The sequence below is a fragment of the Canis lupus genome, chromosome 34 (assembly GCF_011100685.1).
Source record: "Canis lupus familiaris isolate Mischka breed German Shepherd chromosome 34, alternate assembly UU_Cfam_GSD_1.0, whole genome shotgun sequence".
NCBI classification, from domain to species: Eukaryota; Metazoa; Chordata; class Mammalia; order Carnivora; family Canidae; genus Canis; species Canis lupus.
The window spans coordinates 32,496,784-32,517,248 of NC_049255.1; the positions used below are offsets into that span (position 1 = coordinate 32,496,784).

At 35.9% G+C, this 20,465-nt stretch overlaps 1 protein-coding gene across 14 annotated transcripts in view; it reads right to left on the minus strand.

Moving 5' to 3' along the window:
• ZBBX (zinc finger B-box domain containing) overlaps positions 1-20,465 on the minus strand; it is a 106,480-nt gene that overhangs the window by 78,059 nt on the left and 7,956 nt on the right. For 13 of the 14 annotated variants that reach the window (XR_005383963.1, XR_005383959.1, XR_005383958.1 and 10 more), the window contains 3 exons: positions 14,728-14,776; positions 13,610-13,719; positions 6,552-6,647 (listed from right to left, as the gene is read on the minus strand). Coding sequence is in view for 7 of the 14 variants with exons in the window: in XM_038583803.1 (XP_038439731.1) it covers positions 6,552-6,647; positions 13,610-13,719; positions 14,728-14,776 (255 nt within the window). In the remaining 7 variants the exon portion in view is untranslated. Of the gene's footprint in view, positions 1-6,551; positions 6,648-13,609; positions 13,720-14,727; positions 14,777-16,709; positions 16,979-20,465 lie in introns of those variants that run through there. The other variant, XM_038583802.1, reaches the window with a different exon arrangement.

The following is a 20,465-nucleotide window of genomic DNA, read 5'->3' on the forward strand; positions in this document are numbered from 1 at the left end:
TGTATATAAATGCTCAAAACAACATTATTCATAATAGCCAAAAGGTGCAAACAACCAAATGTCCATCAAACAATGAATAAAAAATGTGGTATATCAGTATATATACAAAGGAATGTTATTCAGCCCTAAATATAAATGTAGTACTAATACATGCTACAACATGGATGAACCCTGAAAACTTTTTACATTTACTGAAAAAGAAGCCAGTCATAAAAGACTGCATACTATATAACTCAATTTATATTAAATATAAACTAATCTACAGACACAGAAAGTAGATTAATGGTTCCCAGGAGGTTGGGGGAAGGATGGTACTAGGAGATGGGAGTAGTAGCAAAAGGGTATGGGGTTTCTTCTTGAAGTGATGGGAATGTTCTACAATTAAGTGTGCTGAGAGTTACACATTGTCTGTGAACATACAAAAATCCACTGAATCTCATCAGTGAATTCATAGTATGTAAGTTATATCTCAAGAAAGTTGTTTTTAAAATATTCTTGTCAATGATGCCTGCACGAGTGTTCTTCATTTATCTTTCGGGTATCCCACTATTTTGGTTTTTGAAACTGCAATGCCCACCGAGGAATCTGCATGGGTTAACTAAACTTTTGGCCTGTCATCTAACCAGTTTTGGCATCGGTCTACTGAGAAGGATGAGAAGCAGGATAGCAGTTTGCTAACAGGACCATCAGTTGTTCTTGGATGGGAGTCTTGCAGCAGTTCATGCACAAGTACAGCCAGAACAGATGAGGATCACACCTGCTTAGAAGTTCAATTTTCCACCAGAGTCAATTCCCATCTACGTGGCTTCCAGATCCTCCCAGCAGAACTGACGGTACAAAGCTCACCACGCTCACGATCCTGTGGCTTACTCCACGTATTTATAGTTTTCCCATTCGGATGCAATTTGCCAATCAGGAGTCATGTTTACCATAAGTATGTTTTCTAGGAACATAGTTGACATTACTACCTTTATCTTTTTCCCCGGAAAAATTAAAGTTCAAATTCTCTGACTTAAAAGGCTTTTCCAAGCCCTTCACCAACAGAACACATTAACATACCATAAATTCCTTTAATTATCCAATCTTTGGTCTTTGATATTCAGAGGATAATGAAGCTTTGCTACTTAAAATATAGTTTCAAATTATTTCAGGAGCCTGTTCATATCATTAGGGACTCATTCATGTGCCCCATTCATTCAAAAAGTCAATTTCTGTGAGCCAGGTACAATGTTAAGCACTGAGAATACAGTGATGAACAAAATAGAAATAGTTCCTTTCCTCACAGGATTTTTGAAATTAATCAGAAGATATAAAAGAGTGAATAGTTGATAAGAATATAATTTTTAAAAACCCTTTGATAGAGGAAGTTCAAAGTGATAATCATAGAGAAGGGCTATAAATGCAAACATGCAGCATAAGGAATTTTGTTAATTACATTATTCATGTTTAAGAAATAGAGAAAAACATGGCATGACTCAGTTGTTTATACGTATTTTTTAAGTATTTTGTTTTTTCTTAAGTATAATATTAACTAATATTTATAAATAGCAAATTTATATAAGATATTTACATTGCTTAGACTCTAAAATCATGAGACTTTATAATAAATCTTCTTCAACGGAACATTTACTCATCCTTACATATTTATCTTATTGCCGAGACTTTGGAGAATAAAGTGAGCATGCTCACCTCTGCCCCCTTTCTGGGTTTTTTCTCTAAGCACTTCCTGTCCAGAGAAGGATACACTGCAATCTAGATATCCATTAAGAAGTTTTACTGGGTAGGCCCTGCCCTGGCAAAGGGGAATATCTGCCATTTGGGGTAAGGGTAAAAAAAAAAAAAAAAAAAAAAAAAAAAAAAGTTCAATTCGAGGAAGAATTGGGAAGCTGATTATGGCAATCAGTAGCTCTAATTGTAGCAATAATAAAATTGATATTTTGATTTCTATGTTTTCACTCTATTTCCCACTTGGTTCAGAATCTGAAAAATGAAGAAAGAGATGTTAAACACTAACCTTTAAAAATTGCAGCGCACTCTAAAATTAGGCCAAAAATTATCTATAATTCCACCCTGAATTAGATATTGTCATGGGTCAGGTTCCCAGGAAACAAATTCTGAGATTTGCCTGCCTGACTTCTAGTGGAAAGTGCTCTGAAAAGAACAAGCGTGACTGGAAAAAAAGAGGCAAATTTGAGCAAAGAGGAAAGCTGAATTTGATGCAGTTGCCAATTCCAAGGGAGAAGCTGTGATGGCCCATCAGTTGTTCTCAACTGAGGCAAGGGTCTCATGGGAATTGGTACCCTCACATAGACCAGATATTAGACCACAAAATGGGCCACCTTCAAGAATGGAGTGAAAGCTTGGAAGTGGCGCTTCTCTTTGGGCAAGAGTGATTTCCAAGGTGAGACCCAAATATGATCTATCTGCAGGTAACACTCCAGGCAGCTAGGGAAGCATCTCAGCCCTGAAGAGGAGGATCTCAGTGGCATACCACGGCATCTATAATACGTGTATGTACAGCATTTAAAACAGGTCCAGTAAGATCATCCAAGTAACAATGAGATTGTCCAAATGACTGGCTATGACCTAAAACTACTGCGTTACTCTGAAAATTAACAGAATAATGATAATGTGAGCCGAAGAGCTGATATTGGTCATTGTCAAATCGAAGGAAAAAACTACCATGAAGTCAGTAAGCATGAATAGTATTCTGATGATAACTGAAAATCTGCCTGGTGATTATTTTCCTATAAGTATGTTCAAGCAAACATATATCCCTATTTATATCTATATAGACATACCTTTCTTTGGAGATTAAAAAAAAGTAAGGAGGCTGCATATAAATGCTTTATACTAGAAAACATAGAAATTCTACCTCAATTATCTCTTCTCTCATTAATAACCACTCCCCTTCCCAAGATCTCTCCTTGCCAGTTAAGAAAAATCTCCATTCCAATTAAGAAAATACACATACCAGAATCTATTAATGATTTACCTAATCCAAGCTCCCTTTGTGCATGTCATATTTCATGATGGAATACCTTTTGTTTGCTTCCCCCCCCCTTCTATTATCTCTGATTAACCTTGTCTCTTGTGTTTGATCGCATATTGTTAAAAGGAAATAGAAATGCCTGATAGATTAAGACCTTATCTTTCATCAATGTGAGGCTTACCCACTGGAAAAAAATAAATAAATCTTTTGTTTCAATCCTTAAAGTGTTGCAAATCATCCTAAATATAGAAATAGGATTTTCATCCTTAGTAATTCCTCTCATGCATTTACACTTTATTTTGCAGGTAATTAACTACTTAAGAGAGATTGGAGAGATATATATAAAAAAAAAAAAAAGAAACAAACCTTGTGTTGGAATCACTGCCAAGTATAAATCAATCATAAATCAAAAGAAAAGCCCTTTGAAATTATAATGTCAGTCAACATGGAAATGGTAATAGTTTGCCTTCATCTTTTTCAAGGATTTATCTCTTAAGTAAAACAAGATATGCAGTACAAAATGGTCCCGGTTGACTGTGAACTTTCTAAAGACTCACTGGGCTGTAGGATGGGGACTGAAACAGTTTACAGCAATCAAATTTGGCTGTGCTTTAAAATAACCAGAAATGTCAGCATAGGTTAAAGAATATAAAGTTGAGCAGCCATTAGCCTAGAATGCTTGCTTTTTATATAGTAATGCTTAAAAATCAGATATCAAATGTCTGCTCTACCTTCTCAAATTTAGAGAGTATTCAGCAGTCTACAACAACAACAACAACAACAAAATCTCATGGCTTTGACAGTTGCCAAAATAGTGGAAAGTTAAAAATACTATATGACTGGTTAATGAGGGCTAAACAGAGGGAGATACCATTCGCTGCTGACCAGCAGTCCTCAGGCCAGACAACAACAGTATCAAGAACATTTAGTCATAGGAAAGACCAGGAAGAATGATAGAAACAAGGAAAAAAAAAAATGACTGCAAAAAAAAAAAAAAAAAATTAAAGCACTAAACAGAGACTAGAAATAGGATGAAAATGGCAGATAGCTAATGGGACAATTGATTAAAGTCAAGATGTGATGGCACAGAATGGGTGAGACCATGATAAAGAAAAATGGGGGTGCCTGGGTCTGACTCTGGTTTGGGTTTAGGTCATGACCTGACAGTAGTGGAATCAAGACCCCATTCCCCCCACCACCACCCCCGGGCTCAATGGGGAACTGGCTTCAGATTCTCTCCCCCTCTTCATCCTGCTCATGTGCTGTCTTATGTGCACACACGCTCTCTCTCTAATAAATAAATAAAATCTTTAAAATAAAAGAAGAAGGAAAATGAAACCAGAAGAGCAAATCTCTTAGGAGAAAGGTGTAGTCCCACCTACTACATCAGCTAGTCTAGGCATCTTACTGTTGTAACAGCTACTGGTCAAAATAATGAGAAGGAGTCACCAAAATACAGTGAGACTGTATTCATTGTATTCTTTAGTAAGATGGGAGGGAGTATGTTATACATTTTGTAAGTTTCCTTTAAAAAATACCTTTTTTAATTAAAATTTTTGTTCAATGAATAAATGGTCAAATTTACCTGAGTTATTTGGGAAAAAAATCTTCAAAGTACTTCACTATGCAGCACTCTGGATAAGTGAAATGATGTTATATAAAAGGAGTAATAATCCATGTTCAGCTCCCAATAGGGGCAAGCTCCCCATACGTTTTTCTAAAGTTAGCCTCCTAATTTGATTTCCCCACTAGGCAATGAATTTCCCAGGACTGTTCTCAAAATAGCATCAAGTAGTGACTTTTGCCTTCACAGACTGGAGGGCAACACAGTGGAATAACATGAATATGGAAAATACACAGTTCTCTATCGGTATCTAACTTTAAAATCTATACATAAAGGAACCCCTGTGCTTAAGGAGATCTCTCAAGGATTCACTGTCACTTGTCATGCTCCTTGATTCATACACCTATCATAAAATTCACTTCTGTTAACCTCTAGAGATGAATATGTCTTCCACAACTTGAGATTCACTAGGAACTTAAATATCATTTTACTATTTCTGGCTTACCACCTTTCCTCCCCTGCAATCAACACTAGAAAATGTGATGCTATGATACGAAGTATATATTCAGTGTATGATACGAAGTATATATTCAGTTAGTATTAATTCTCTCTTCCTCATCAATTCTACCCTTAGAATTATGTAAAAATCCCATCTACAAAGATGACATTCTTCTTTTCAAGATGCAGAAGACACTGAGTTTAATGACATTAATATGGAATAGAAATTGCTCAGTTTAGAAAGCAGACTCTATGTTGTGTTGTTTTTAGAAAGCATGATTTGACCCATACCATATCTTTCTCTGGATTAACAATAAGCCATATCACAGCAAAAGGCAAAGTTTGCCTTTTGAAATTGATTGATTGTGTGTGTGTGTGTGTGTGTGTGTGTGTGTGATGTATATGAGAGAGAGAGAGAGAGATACGAAGGAGAGGAAAAGATATGGGGAGAGAGGAGAAAAACAGACATCAATAAATCTTAAGTGGCTATTCTAAACATTGAGCAGCCACTCAAAAATAACTGACTTTGGTAAATATCGATAGGAGCAAGGTCTATTTTATGTTTTGTGGTTATTATGACTTGGATCATCAGCCTCCTTGAGATGTACCAATATTTATGTTGAGGTAACAGGTACAAATTGAATCTTTCTAAATACAGATCTGATTGGTCTCCTTTCTTTTGCCTACAAGATATTAGAATCTTTAACCCTTTACACAAGATCCTTGGTTCTCACTTTTACCCTCAGGTCCTTAAGAGCAGAATCCTAGTGTCATTCATCTGTGTAAGGTACTGGCTAGCACAGACCTTGCTCTCTAAAAGATATTCGATAAATATTTGTTGAATAAATTATTATACAATGAATGAAATCTTTGAGAAATCAGCGCACTGTTAAATGTAACTTGGTATAATATGTCATATCTATATTTAGCCATATTTATTAAGTATTAGAATTTTTAAAGCATCTGACAGGGTTTGAGTTTAAGCATTTCATAAAACAATGACTATATGAGGAAAAATAGAAGCTTTCTACTATGTAGGAGGAAAAGTAGAAACCTGAGAGATAAGCTTATTTAAATGATAATGGGTGAGGACAAATAAAAGACTAATTAAAAAAAAAAACATGAAAAGAAAACATTGGAGATTCCTATTTAAAAACTATACAGAAATAATACTTAAAACAAACCATGCGTTCATTTGAAACCACAATAGATAAAAATACTGTCTAATTTTTAAATGTCAAGTTCACCGATAAAGTGCACGATCTAAAAACTCTAATCAAGCGAATGTCTCAGGAACTATATTAAAACACAGTTTAAATAGCAGATTAGCACTCAGTAAAATAATTTTAAGATATATGTAAAGACTGTACATAATAGAACTTTAGAAATTAATATAAATCATCCTAAACTCTAGATAATTAAACATGTTTTAAAATGTCTTTGTGTTGAAACATTTTATAAATACACTTACAAGTAAAGCATTTTAAAAAGTCATACCTGCAAAAGAGTTGTTCTATGGAGCTTCAGTGCCCCCTTCTGGTGAATTTTAGCAAAGCAACCTGAACAATAATCTTCTCCACATTCAAGGCATACCTTAAAAGACATTAAAATATCATACAATCTTATAATATGACTTTGCAAAAACATTTGCATAAAGTAGTCATCTTTATTTCTACAATTACATGCCCAGATTCATCAGAATTGGTAGCCCAAGGAAACTGGAGCCATTTGACCCGATTACGATGTAACTGAGAAAAACCAGCTTGTAAACTCTAATTACTTTCATATCAAAATAAATAGTTGCAAGTGGATTTTAAATATATGTGTTAGGTGCATATATGTTGCTACAATTCCAAATAGATCATAAAAAATTGCAACCTCAGACCAAACTTTTTGACCTGATAAACTAAGCAGCATCATCTCTGAAGTCAAGACTACTTCATGTTTATGAGTTCTTTAATCTTTCTCTATTGATTTACATGGCACAATGCATATAGTGTTTGTCTCCAAAAATCCCCACACACTTCTCTCAATGGCACTAATTCACTGGTGATTTTCAAGATATGGTTTGAAAAGTATTCTTAGAAGATTCCTCAAAGGAAAGAAAGTATAAGAAAAAGAACTGGATGGAACCACATCAACATGTCAGCAATTTTTATGACTCACGAAATAATTATGGACAAGTCTGTATTTATCTTTCAAATTCTGTGTGGTGTAAAAATGTAAATTTTTAAAGATTTTATTTATTTATTCATGAGAGACCCACAGAGAGAGGCAGAGTAAGAAGCAGACTCCATGCAGGAAGCCCGGTGTGGGCCTCCATCCCAGCACCCCCGGCATCGTGACCTGAGCCAAAGGTAGATGCTGAACCGCTGAGCCACCCAGACATTGCATAGTTTTTTAAATTTATGGATAAATTGATGTGATATAACTGTACCTACGATGGCACTGAGCAAGACTGAAAGTAAAGAGGAAAAAAATAGAATTTTTACTGCAAGTGAAATTACTATGTCCAGTTGTAGAGCCACTTCAACACCTTTTACAACATGAGAAAAACCAGTCCAAAAGGCTAAGACCTCTAATTTTCTTGATTTTGGCCTAGGTTAATAAGGCCAGCAGCACAAATAAGAAAACGTGAGGGTCTGGAGAGATAACGTCAGAAAGTCTATGTCACAGAGCCCACATTCCCTTTGATCCCTTTTCATTTCCTCTCCCTCCACTTAGCATGCCCACCACCCTTCTTCCCCACCTTCCTCTCTCCTCCTATCAAGAAATCCTAAGGAGAAAGCAGCTGGGGCAGACTGGGGAGAGGCTGAGTGAACTGTGCAATACACAGTGATGCCTCCCAAACTGGACTGTGCTTATGAATCACCTGGGATTTTGTAACAGCAAAGACTGATTCGGGACATCTGGAATGGAACCTGAGATCCTGCATTCTAACAAGCTCCCAGGGAACATCCACGCAGCTGCTGGTATGCAGACCACACAGCAAGTAACAGGCACTGGAATATATAGGATGTAGAAAGGTAGACTAAACTCTTATTAAAAACCCAATGGGAGTCCATTAATTTTTAAAAATTGTATTACAAGTCTCCATGTGATGACAGATACCTATTATAATGTGGCCAGGTTTATTAAATATAAAATTATTAGGACAATGCTAACAACCACCACCAAAGGTAAAAAGAGTAAGACAGTTTATGTAACTAATGAAACTAAAAAGGAAGGTTAGGATCACATAATAATAACAATATCCATAATACTTACCAAACACTTACTCACTGTGCTAAGGGCTTCATATATTTTATCACTGAAGCTCACAATAACCCTATAAGATTAACATGATCATTGTATCTCCATTGTGAAGAGGAGGTAACAAAGGAACATAATGATTGGGAGTGTGCCCAGTCACACAGCTAATGGAGCCAGGATTTTAATCCCACAGTCTGGCTCAAAGCTCAAGCTCTTGCCCATGGCCCAAATTACTAAAAATCACATTGAACATTAATTGCAGCACTAATCATTTATTGACAAACCTTGATAAAATTTGCAATAAAACAAAACCCAGTTGGTCAAATGACTGCATGGTAGGTATCTATCAAAATCCAAATGTACTTTTTTTCAAATGTGATGAGCTTGAATTTCAGATTTTTATTCAAGAAAAATAAACACTATCCCTAATATGGGAACTAGTCCTACCCTTTCAACTCATGTTTCAAGAACAACAGTCTCTTACAGAAATGATGGTTAAAACACTATCTAGATTCCTTAATATATAGGTGCAAAATCAAATATAAAGCTATAATTTCACATGCATGAATGGCGGTACTATTGCATTAATGAATATTTCAAAATGTATTCTCTGTAATTTTTAGTTAACCTATCTGCTAATGTTTTAATAAGTTTCTCATAAATAGTTGGCACTGTCTTTATGATGTAATACAGAAGACTGAAAATCAGTTTGAACATAGAATTCTAAGCCAAGTATTTGTTAACAACAGATTTTTAATGAAAGTAGCCAAACGGATGTTGTAGACGAGAAGATCAAAGCTGGAATTGCAGAGTAAGCTTATATATTTTGTTATACAAGCATATTTGGATTTAAAGTGGGTTAAAATGACCGCCAACTGGAAAATCTTTTTAGGCAGTTTGAATAACTGGCAGAAAAGCACTAAAAATGTAGATAAGGACTCCATTCCACCACAAATGCTTCTTTCAATGATGGAATACCCAAGTGCAGTTTTAGCAGATATCTTTTTAATTTGATCAAGCCTAGATCAGTTGTGCTAAGCCTCCAGAATCCCTTTGAGCTTAATTAAATTATCCATATTTGCCAAATTAATATGTAATTTTTAACTATCCATTTCAGTTTTGCCATGTACAAATAGCCTAAAGCTACTGGAATTTCTTTTAAAAATAAGAAATTTGGAAGTTTGGGGTCTTATTTTTACCATCAATGTATGTGAATGCGTCAGGAGACATAAAAACCTGCCAACAACAAAACACACACAAGTTACTGTCTCCTATCAATGTGCCAGGTACAATGCTAACTGCTTCATACGCATTAACCTTTATTCTCAATAACTCTGAGGTATAGACTACCGTTGTCTATATTATCCCACTGTTACAAATGAGAAAACAGAAATACAGAGGAAATTAAGCCATTTGCTAAAGGTCACATAGCTAATAAAAGGTAAAGTTAAGATTCAAACCACCAGATTGCAAGCTCTTAACCCCTATCTCCCATATACAACTCATCCTGATGAAGACCCGATCATAAGATATAAGATGGTTTACCCTCACTACACAACCAGCCTTACTATGTAGAATGATGGACGCTAAGAATACAAGATAACCTTAAGGTTTATCAGTACCATGGTCTACTTCATTAGATGTGCCTAACTTGAATTTTTAAATAACTTATTGTGGTGTTTGACAAGTATCATTTCATTTCAAATCAAACAACACATTTTCCGAAAATCTTAGCAAAATCCTTTAAGAATGTGTAGGCTCTAAAAGCTGGTTTCTATTTATAACAGTTTTTCAAGCAAATCAGCCTTTTAATCACTGCGCCCATCATCACTCTTGTTTGCTTTCCAGCCATGCCCCATTTATCTTGTCTAGGATGTCCCTCTTCTTGCTTTTCCTTCTCTTTGGAAAAACAGATTCTTTATTTCCAACTCAAATTTTATTTATCTACGTATGTCACATTGTTCAAATTTCCTGGCCTTTAAAAAACGTTCAACATAGGACAGCATTCACAAGAAATATTGACAGCTCTGACATAAATACTTTATTCTGATCATTAATAATGGACCCCAACAATTTGATTCAGCCAGTAAGTCCCTTTTAGCTTTCATACTTCCAACTTCAGGATTATTAACACTGTTTATATTTTTAAACATTTCTGGGTAGGTTTAACTTGTGAAAATGTCTTACTTTTTGCCCGTCATTGTATCAAATAAGATAGGAAAACAACATAATGTAACAGTAAGAGCACTGTACCAAGAGCCTGGGTTTTACATTTAATACTGCAATTAATTAGCTTTTTATTAGACTTACAGCATTCTAACTCTCTTAGACCAGCTAAAACTGCCATGAAATGAGAATAGTAACGTAGTCTCAAATCAGAAATGATTGTGGCCAAATTCTCTGAAACTAAAACAACTATCAGTTATAATAATCTACAAATATTAGCTATACCCATTAAATTCTTTGGGAGAAAAATGGCTTCTTAAGTCTGTGTAATATTTTAAATTACATAAGATATTAGAGTACTTTAAATACTAACTGAAAGGAAGATGTATCAGAAGTATTACAGAAAAAAAAATTGATTCATTCAGCAAATAGTTATTGAGTGCCTACTGAATTGCAGGCATAATTCTAGATGGTGGGTATTCAACAGTGAACAAAACTAAATCCCTCCATGCCTGAAGTTGACATCGGTAGGTGGAAAATAAACACATAAATTTATATTAAGGGGTAATAAATGCAATGAGGTTACATGGAACAGCTCCAAAATACTCAGGGCAACTCAACTGTTGCTTTTACAAAGGGTTGCCATGGCAGGGAACATTTGAATTAATCCTTATTATGAGGAGAATGTAGGGGGAGAAAAATATGTTGGAAGATATACTAAAGGTTCGATTTGAACACGTTAAGTTAGTGATTACTATTAGACATCCAAGTAGAGGTGTTGAATAGGCAGTCTGAGTTTGAAAGTTCGGGGAAAAGAGATGAGTTCGAGATGTAAATTTAGGAACCATCCCTGTAGAGAAGATGGTCTTTAAAGCCAAGAGAGTGGTAAAATTACCTATAAAGAGTAAGTAGGGGCCCCTGGGTGGCTCAGTCAGTTAAGCATCTGCCTTTGGCTCAGGTCATAATCCCAGGGTCCTGGGATCAAGCCCTGTATCGGACTCCCTGCTCAGTGGGGAGCTTGCTTCTCTCTCACACTCTGACCCTCCTCCCTGCTTGTGCTCTCTGTCTCAAAAAAATAATATCTAAAAAAAAAAAAAAAAAGAGTAAGTAGGATAGACTAGGGAAGAGAGCTGAGGAGTAAGCCCTGTGGCACTCCAATATCCAGGGACCTAAAATACAGAAAGTAACAAAGACTGAGAAGGAACAGTTAGCAAAGTAAAATGAAACCAAGAGAAAATCATGTCCTGGAGGAAGGCAAGTGAAGAATCACAAAAGAGGAGAGAGGAATCCTTACTGATAGATTAAGATAAGAACTGAAAATTAGCCACTGTCTTTAGGAATATGGATGTCACTGGTGATCTTTATAGGAGCAGTTGCTGGACATAGACCCAATCCTGAATGGAGAGGGTTCCATGAGAATTTAGCAATTCCACTTTTAAGCATATACCCAAAAGAATTGAAAGTTGACCCCTGGACAGGTATTTATACTGATCTATGTTCACTGTAGCATTACTCACAATACTCAAAAGGTAGAAACAAGTGTCCCGAGTGTCCACTGAGGGGATGAATGGATAAACAAAACGTGGGATATACATACAATGGAATATTATTCGTCCTTAAAAAGGAAAGAAATTCTGACACATGCTACCATATGGATGAACCCTGAAGACATTAAGTCAAATAAGTGAGGCACGAAAGCACAAATACTACAATCTTCCACTTATATGAGGCACCTAGAATAGTCAAATTCATAGAAACAGAAAGTAGAATGAGAAAGTAGGATGATGATTGCCAGGGGCTGACAGGAGGGGCATATGGGAGTTACTGTTCAATTAGTACAGAGTTTCAGTTCCTTAAGATGAAAAGAATTTTGTGGATGGACGGTGGTGATGGAATCACAATAATGTGAATGTATTTCACACCACTGAACTGTACTCTTAAAATGGCTAGAATGGTAATTTTTAAATTACGGTATATTTTGCCATAATTTTTTTTAAGTTCATGAAATCAGCAACAATGAGGAGTTAGAGAACTGTCAGGACCCATTTTCAGGGGTCTTTTTTCAATTTCATTTCATAACTTTTAAGGAGAAAAAAAATAAACATCATTGGAAGGGGAAAAAAAAAGACTTGCAGAGAAAGAAATATCCACACAGCCTTAAACGTAGTAAAAAACTGGGAACAACCCAACTGTCATTCAATACGTCAATGAAAAAACAGATCTTGGTATATTATATAATCGAGTGCTACTCAGTAATTCAAATGAACAATCTACTAAGAAATGTAATAACACGGGTGAAATCTCCATGTGGAGCAAAAGAAGCCCTTACACAGAAAACTATGTGCCCTATTTATTCCATTTACATGAAGTTCAAGAATAGGTGCCACTAAATGGGTGGTGCTTAAAATCAGAACAGTAGTTGGCTTTGTGATGGGAATTAATTGGAAAAGGCACGAGGGAACCTTCAGGGGTATTCATCATACTGATGGGGGGGGGGGGCGTGTACATATTACATTTGTCAAAAGGCATCTAATTGCACATTTAAGATCTTTCTATTTCACAGTAAGTATGTTATACCTCAGTGAGAGAGAGAGAGAGAGATGCCTGGGTGGCTCAGCGGTTGGGCATCTGCCTTGGCTCAGGGCGTAGTCCCCAGGTCCTGGGATTGAGTCCCACATGGGCCTCCCTGCATGAAGCCTGCTTCTCCTTCTGCCTATGTCTCTCCCTCTCTCTCTGTCTCTCGTGAAAAGATAAATATTTTTTTTTTTAAAGAGAAAGAACAGGAAGAGAGAATATGATGAGAGCAGGTATAGGCAACTCTTTAGAAGTCTTCCTAACAAGGATGCAGAGGGGGATGTGATGGTCATAGAACTTTGGTTGTGTTTTTGGCTTGGAAAGTACTGCAGCATGTTGGTGTGCGGAGAGGCAGGATCCAAGAGAGAACAAGAGTTAGGTGACATCCTTAAATGGCAATGAGAGGGTGAGATGCCGTGCACTGAATGGGGGCGGCAGGCACACTTCACCTTTAGCAACAGCGGAGAAGGTAAAGTACCTGGCTACTAGAGCAGGTCAAGTTGGGAGAGGTGAATGAGGCCATGGGAAAGTTATGTTCTAGTATCTGATTACAGTGCACATACCAGCAGAGCACTTTTGTTCTCACACTGTCCACACAGCTTCCCTTTCATCTTGGGTTTCTCACTTTCAGAAGGATTGGCCATCTTATAATTAAGTGGTTGTTTCACTGGCTCTGAAAGAAAAAAAAAATGTTAGGCCAATCACATGAAATATGATGTTCAGTTTTCTGACTGATGAAATAATGAACTATGCACATTTCTAAATTCTCAGAGTATTTAAATATTAATTGCCCAGTAAGAATGGTGTGCAACCAAGTCTATTCTTCCCAGTAAACCGTGGAGGCCACAGCCTGCCTCCCAGCCCCCTTGGCCACAGGGCCGCACATACCGGCCCACACCCATTCTGTTTAAAACTCACTTGAATTGGACATTTGAAATTACAGAATGTTAAAAACTATGCTCTTGATAGAATCCTTACGGTTCCATCCCATCTCTAGAACAAACTAAATGAAGCTTACATGGAATAACTTCTATATTGAATGTTATGTGTATTTATTTCTAGAATTTGTTCTACCAAGTAATCTTAGCCATTCAAATTAAATGTACTTATCTGCTACAAAAATATATATATATATTTCTTTTAGAATTACTGTGAATTCAAAATTGATTTGGGGGTTTTGCTATTGTGAAATCATGTATTAAAATATAAAACCATTTTCAATATTCTTTTAGATTCCTGGAATTAAATTTCAAAATATAATTTTACATGGCTAAACTATCTTCCTGGTTAAGAGATTATGTAATAAAGTTTACAGAAAGCCCTCACTTTTGAAAATGCTATTGGACGTTTTCTGATGTTTTTTGACATAAAATGAGGTTGCCCCCCCCTGAAAATAAATAAAATGAATTTGAGTATCAAAAGTCATATCAGAGTCATCATTTGGGGGGGGGGTTGACATAAAACGAGGTTGTCCCCCCCCAAAAAAAATAAATAAAATGAATTTGAGTATCAAAAGTCATATCAGAGCCATCATTTGGGGGTTTAGAATCTTTATATTGCATGAACAATTCTGGCATTTTAATGTTCTTTAAAGATATAAAAGATATATATCTTTCTTTCTTTAAAAATATAATTTTAATTCTATCTTTAGCATCTAATAACACAGTGGCAAACTGGTTACCTTGAAGTTGCTCCTTCAGTAATTTTAATTTCACTTTTCCAGCAGAAAGCTATATTAATGAAATAGATATCATTTGTCAGGTATACATTCTCTTCTCCAAAGAAAGTTTAAGTTACCAACAAAAATATTAGAGAGTCACAGCATTTCAGTGCATCTTGAGTAAAACAAACATTTTGAGAGAATAATACAAAATTAATAGAAAATCATAATTAAAGCATATATAGAACTGGTAATTAAGAGAACATACCAAAAAAAAAAGAAAATAAATTTTGGAAATACATAAACCACTTTTGAAGACATGCCATAAATTATGTTTTAAACAAAAATCATTATACATCATCATAAAATTATTTTAGGAAAGCACTAGTATTCAAATACTGTAAAGGCTCAGTTAAGCCTGTTCTAGCTCTGCTCTTTCTGAAATACACAAAGTCTAATATTTGGGTAGACTAAATCTAAACTGAATTCTGACTGAGCCACTCTGCTTACATAACCATAGAAACCAATATTATCTTATTTGTCCAATTTAGAGAACCACATGCTTAAGCATCATAGATTTAACCTTCAATATATTGGCTGTGATCCCTGACTTTCTGAAGTTATAGCCCAAATATTGAGTAAATAAGCTTCACTGTTAGATGTTTCAAATAGTTACTTAAAAATCCTTGGATCTTAAGATTTTTGTTTTTGATCTTAAGATTTTAAGACAAAAAACAGACTCACCAATTGTATGTACTTGCCTTAGTCTTATTAAAATCAACATTCAAAGTACACAAATGAGCATGAAGAAATGGTGCACTTTTATACAGACCCTGTCAATTCAAGCCTAGTTTTCAATTTGCAATTTGCATGCTCAATTGCCCAATTTGTACATGAGAATATGAGAACAACGGTTGCCTCTATGTCGACGGCTGTACCAACTGCAGTCATCTTTGAAAATTTAGGCATAATTATTCTCAGTGAATCTAGTGGTTTTGCTTCAAAAGGGCATATTTTGTTCACATTCTTTAAGTAGCTGCTCAGATGCTATGTACCAAACACAGCAGAAAAGGAAATAGGATTGAAATAATCAATTTTTATGTGAATCACACTTTTATTTTTAAACCGAAAATGTTATACAAGTTACAGATAATTTAATCTCATTTTTCATAATGAAACTATCCAATATTATTACCTTAATGATACATCTGAATTGCAACATGATCAATGTGGTTATAGGCTACCTGGGCAGAATGGCTACGCCAGAGCAAATTGAACCCATTATTAGGGAAATTTTACAAGTTGTTTTTATTATTGTGAATATTTTTCTGCTTTATAAATATGGCCATATCTACTTCAAATGATTCAAACTGCATAAAAATATTTCAGTGAACAAACTGCCAGTTGCTATTTTTAGGCAAATAGAATTTCCCCCTATGTCTGATTTTCATCTGTTTGGGAAGAGTTGAGGGCAAGGTAGGGTTGGACCAGGGATAGACATATACCACACACACGTCCATATGTGTATACACATACATGCACGTAAGAATGTATATCCACAAACGTGTATATCCAAAACATAAGGCATTCGATATTTTGAAGCCTATGCTGCATGAACCCACTTATGTCTCCACCAGTAGATGCTGACGGGGTGCCATTGGGGACCAGGGTGGTTGAGTAGCTGTACCATACAGACACATCACCTGGGCCATTGGAACCAGGCTTGCTGTCATCATCAGCCTCCTTGGCATTGACAAATGCCTCCAAACTCCCACCAGTGCCCTAATCTGCTGTGCGAGCCCACACTCCTCCCGTGAGCCACCTTTTCAAATATTCTTATTCTTAACCCAATGAGCTACATAACCTTTGCCATTTTCTATGGTCTGTCCTTCCATCCTTGTTCCCTGCTAGTCCACAGAGTCCTTAATAAACAGTCATTTATCTTGTGCCTTAAACCTTTCCTTAAACTATCTCTTGCAAAACTTCACATTAACTGGACTCACCTTTCCTCAGATACAACCTTGTCCAGAGAACTCTCCAGAGGAACTAGCTGTATTTCTCTCCATCTCAGTTCTGGGTGATGACCATGGAGGCTTCAATGTTCATGGTCACCTGACATCCTGATGCTGAAAAACCCTCCAATATGTTGACTACTATGAAGGTCTAAGTGCCTTGTCAGTCACCTGACCATTATGACCAAACCTTAAACCTAAGCCGCAATCTGTATGATCACACCTTCAAAAGCCCAAACTCAGAGCTTCTCAGTGCTAACCTTGATCAGCTTACCTTCTTCCTCTTAGACCTCTACCTCTATCTACCTCCCATTGTGATGAAATAATCCTGACTGGGTCCCCTACAAATCCACGCTCTTATGGCTTTTCAGCAGTTTACTTATTCATTCCATGCTAAACCTCAATCATGACTCCCTCCGTGGCTACATCCAACTTTCTCTATCCCAAAAGACCCATATTCACCCCATTTCCCTTCCTTATTGTGAGATGATCCTGCCATACTATGAATGCTGAGGTCTTCCCATTAAAATCTTTCCATGGCTTCCTTCCTCATCTCCTGTCAAATGCAATCTCTAAAATGTCACCTTTGCTGCCACCTATTTTCTCTTCCATCTTTCTTACCAGATACAATGTGTCCTCCTTCCATTGGTTAAGGCCTTCTTAATGAACTCTCTCTTCAAATACTACACCCCAGGAACTGATACCTCTCTCATTTGCACTTCAATCTTTTCTCCACTAGTGACTCTATCCCTCCGCTACAAACTAGCTCACATGTCTTATAATAATGATTATAATAAACAATATACACTTGATTCTTAAACAACATGGGGGTTGGGGCACCAAGTTTTGACCCCCCCAAAACATAACTGCTTAATAGCTTTGACTGGAAGATTTATCGATAACATAACCAGTCGATTGACACATACATATTCTGCATATGTATTATATATTATATTCTTAAAGTAAACTAGAGAAAAGAAAATGGTATTAAGAAATAAGGAAGAAAAATGCATTTATAATACTGTACATACATTTGAAAAAATGTCTGCTTATTAAGTGGACCTGCACAGTTCAAACCTGTGTCGTTCAAGTGTCAACTGTCATAAAGTCTTTCCTTGGTCCTGTTAAATCCTTGAGAGGTCATCCACCATCCTCATACTCACTGCAACGTTAACTCTTTACTTACTGCCATCCACCCTTATTTCTGTAACCACGTGATATCTATTTTTCCATCTAACATCAAATCAAATTCAGTGTTTGTTAAAAACTCTCATTCTCCACAAACATTTTAATGTGATTTGCAGCCAACGTTACAACTGGTTTCACACAAAGAATCTCAACATTGTTTAAACTCTGTGAGGTAGTTAAAAAGTATGGTTATGTATGTTTACAAATATGATAACAGAAGCTCAGAGAAGTTAAGGGACTTGCCTAAAATCACAGAGCTAATAAAATCAAGATTATAATCCATACAGAGTCAAGATTATAATCCATATAAGACAAACAGAGGGTTTCTTGACCCTGATACCATTGACATTTGGGCCAAATAATCTTTGGTGTGAGTGCTGTCCAGGATATTGTAGGATGTATAGCAGCACTCTTGGCGTGTAGCCACTATCATTAACCAAACACCTGAAACCCTTGTGGTGGTGATAACTAAAAATGTCTCCTGGGAGGTAAAACTAACTGCTGTTGAGAAGCACTGGTCTCAAATCACAGTCAAAACACTCTCCTTTACTTTTGTTTTCTATGAAATTACATTACTTTGATGCTACTGCTACCATCCTTCCTCTTCTCAGGCTCCCTTTACTGGAGAGCTGGTAAATCACCTTAGAACCAGATTGAAAGCCTGCATTCCAAATCTTGGCCCTGATGCTTGACCTTGAGCAAGTGAATTTCTTTGATGTTAAATTACTTCATCTGTGGAACTGGAAAAATAACAACTGCCTCTAAGAGTGATATAAGCATTTAATGAGATAAGACAAGTAAAACAGCTCAACTGTTGACTGGTATAAAATAGATAGTGATTATCAATATTAAAGTTCTCTTAAAAAAAAAAAAAAAAGTTCTCTTTTACCTCCATATCCTTTAAGCTTTATCCTTCACACCTGCCCTTTGTGAGCTCTATCCTTTATACCTTTCTTCTCCTTTTTTATAAATTCTTAGGAAGTACATTTATTCTCTTGGCTTCAACTAACACATGAAAAGTCAAACAAAACTCTAAATCTTCAAAATTTGTTAGGTAGAACTTAAGTGTCCTCAAAGAAAGAAGGAAAGAGGTAAATAATGTGATGTGGGGATGTGTTAATTAAGCCTAGGGGGGATATCTTTTCACAATGTACACATATATCAAATCATCATGCTGTACATTTTACATTATCTTAAAAGTGTAATTATCAATTATGCCCCAATAAAGCTGAGAAAAGAAGGGAAGGAAGGAAGGAAGGAAAGAAGGAAGGAAGGAAGGAAGGAAGGAAGGAAGGAAGGAAGGAAGGAAGGAAGGAAGGAAGGAAGGAAGGAAGGAAGGAATTTCTAAATCCCCAGGGTTTTTTTCTACTTCTCTCTTCTACCTCCTTTTCAATCCAAACTGATATCAGAAGTCAAATGACTTCCTCCTTTCTTTTCTCACTGTTTTTTTTTGGTTCCATAGTTTTCTTCATATTTCTTCCACTACATTCTAATTCAGACTCTTCTTATTTGACCTCTAGATTCTTTTAGTTGTCTTCTAAATAGTCTCTCTGCCTCTATACTAGTGGCCTCCAAGGTATCATGTAGACATGTATGACAGAGCTCAGGAAAAGACCAGAAAGTAGAAACAAAGTATCTGTGTTTATGTCATCCTTAAGTAATGTCCATAATTTGTTTTACAATGCACATGATATATTAGTAAACTATCATTTATATAAATAAATTCAATTTATAAATAAATAAAAAGTTCATGTATAGAAAAGTCCATGATCAAAATACATTATTCATTGATATGGGACATGATGAAAACAGTTTCCATATCATTCTATTTTCTATTTATAAACTCCTAATGCACTGGCTATTTAGACAAGATCAGCCATCATAAATCATCACCTTAATCTTGCTTTCCTCCTGCTCAAAAGCTGTCAGGGAATTCCATTCCCACAGTAAGAGTCAAAACTCTCAACTCTGATATTTAAGGCCTTCCCTCCTCCTCAGGCTCACTTTCCACACCCACCTTCTACAGCTCCCCAGACCCCAGGCTTTCACATCTTCTGACTCAATTATGAGGCTTGTGGGGCCTCGCATCATGACTTATTCACAATTTTTCCCTTATAAAGACATCTAGTAGACTCAAATATTTCTGGAACTAAAGTATTTTTTTCCCAAACATAGATGGTTCAGATACTAAATGGTTATGAAAAAAAAATGACATACTGACTTTTCCTATTCTCGTATGTGCATCATCTTTCACATTAGATGAGGATCTTCTCAGGGACAAAGATAATGCACTATGTGACAATGGAGGCACTTAATAATTGTTATTGAATAAATAAGTCAATAATCACAGAGTCAGCATTTTTAATATTTTATATATCAATAACATCTGATACATGGAACACTCAGAAAGATCATGAAAAATGGGAAGTGGATTCTAAAACTTTTAATCCCAAAATTAAAGAAACATATTGCAGTAAGAGAATGGCACTAAAGAACAAAAGGCTTTTTTGAAGGCAAAAAGGTTAGAATCATCAAGTAAAATGTTTATAGATGCCACTG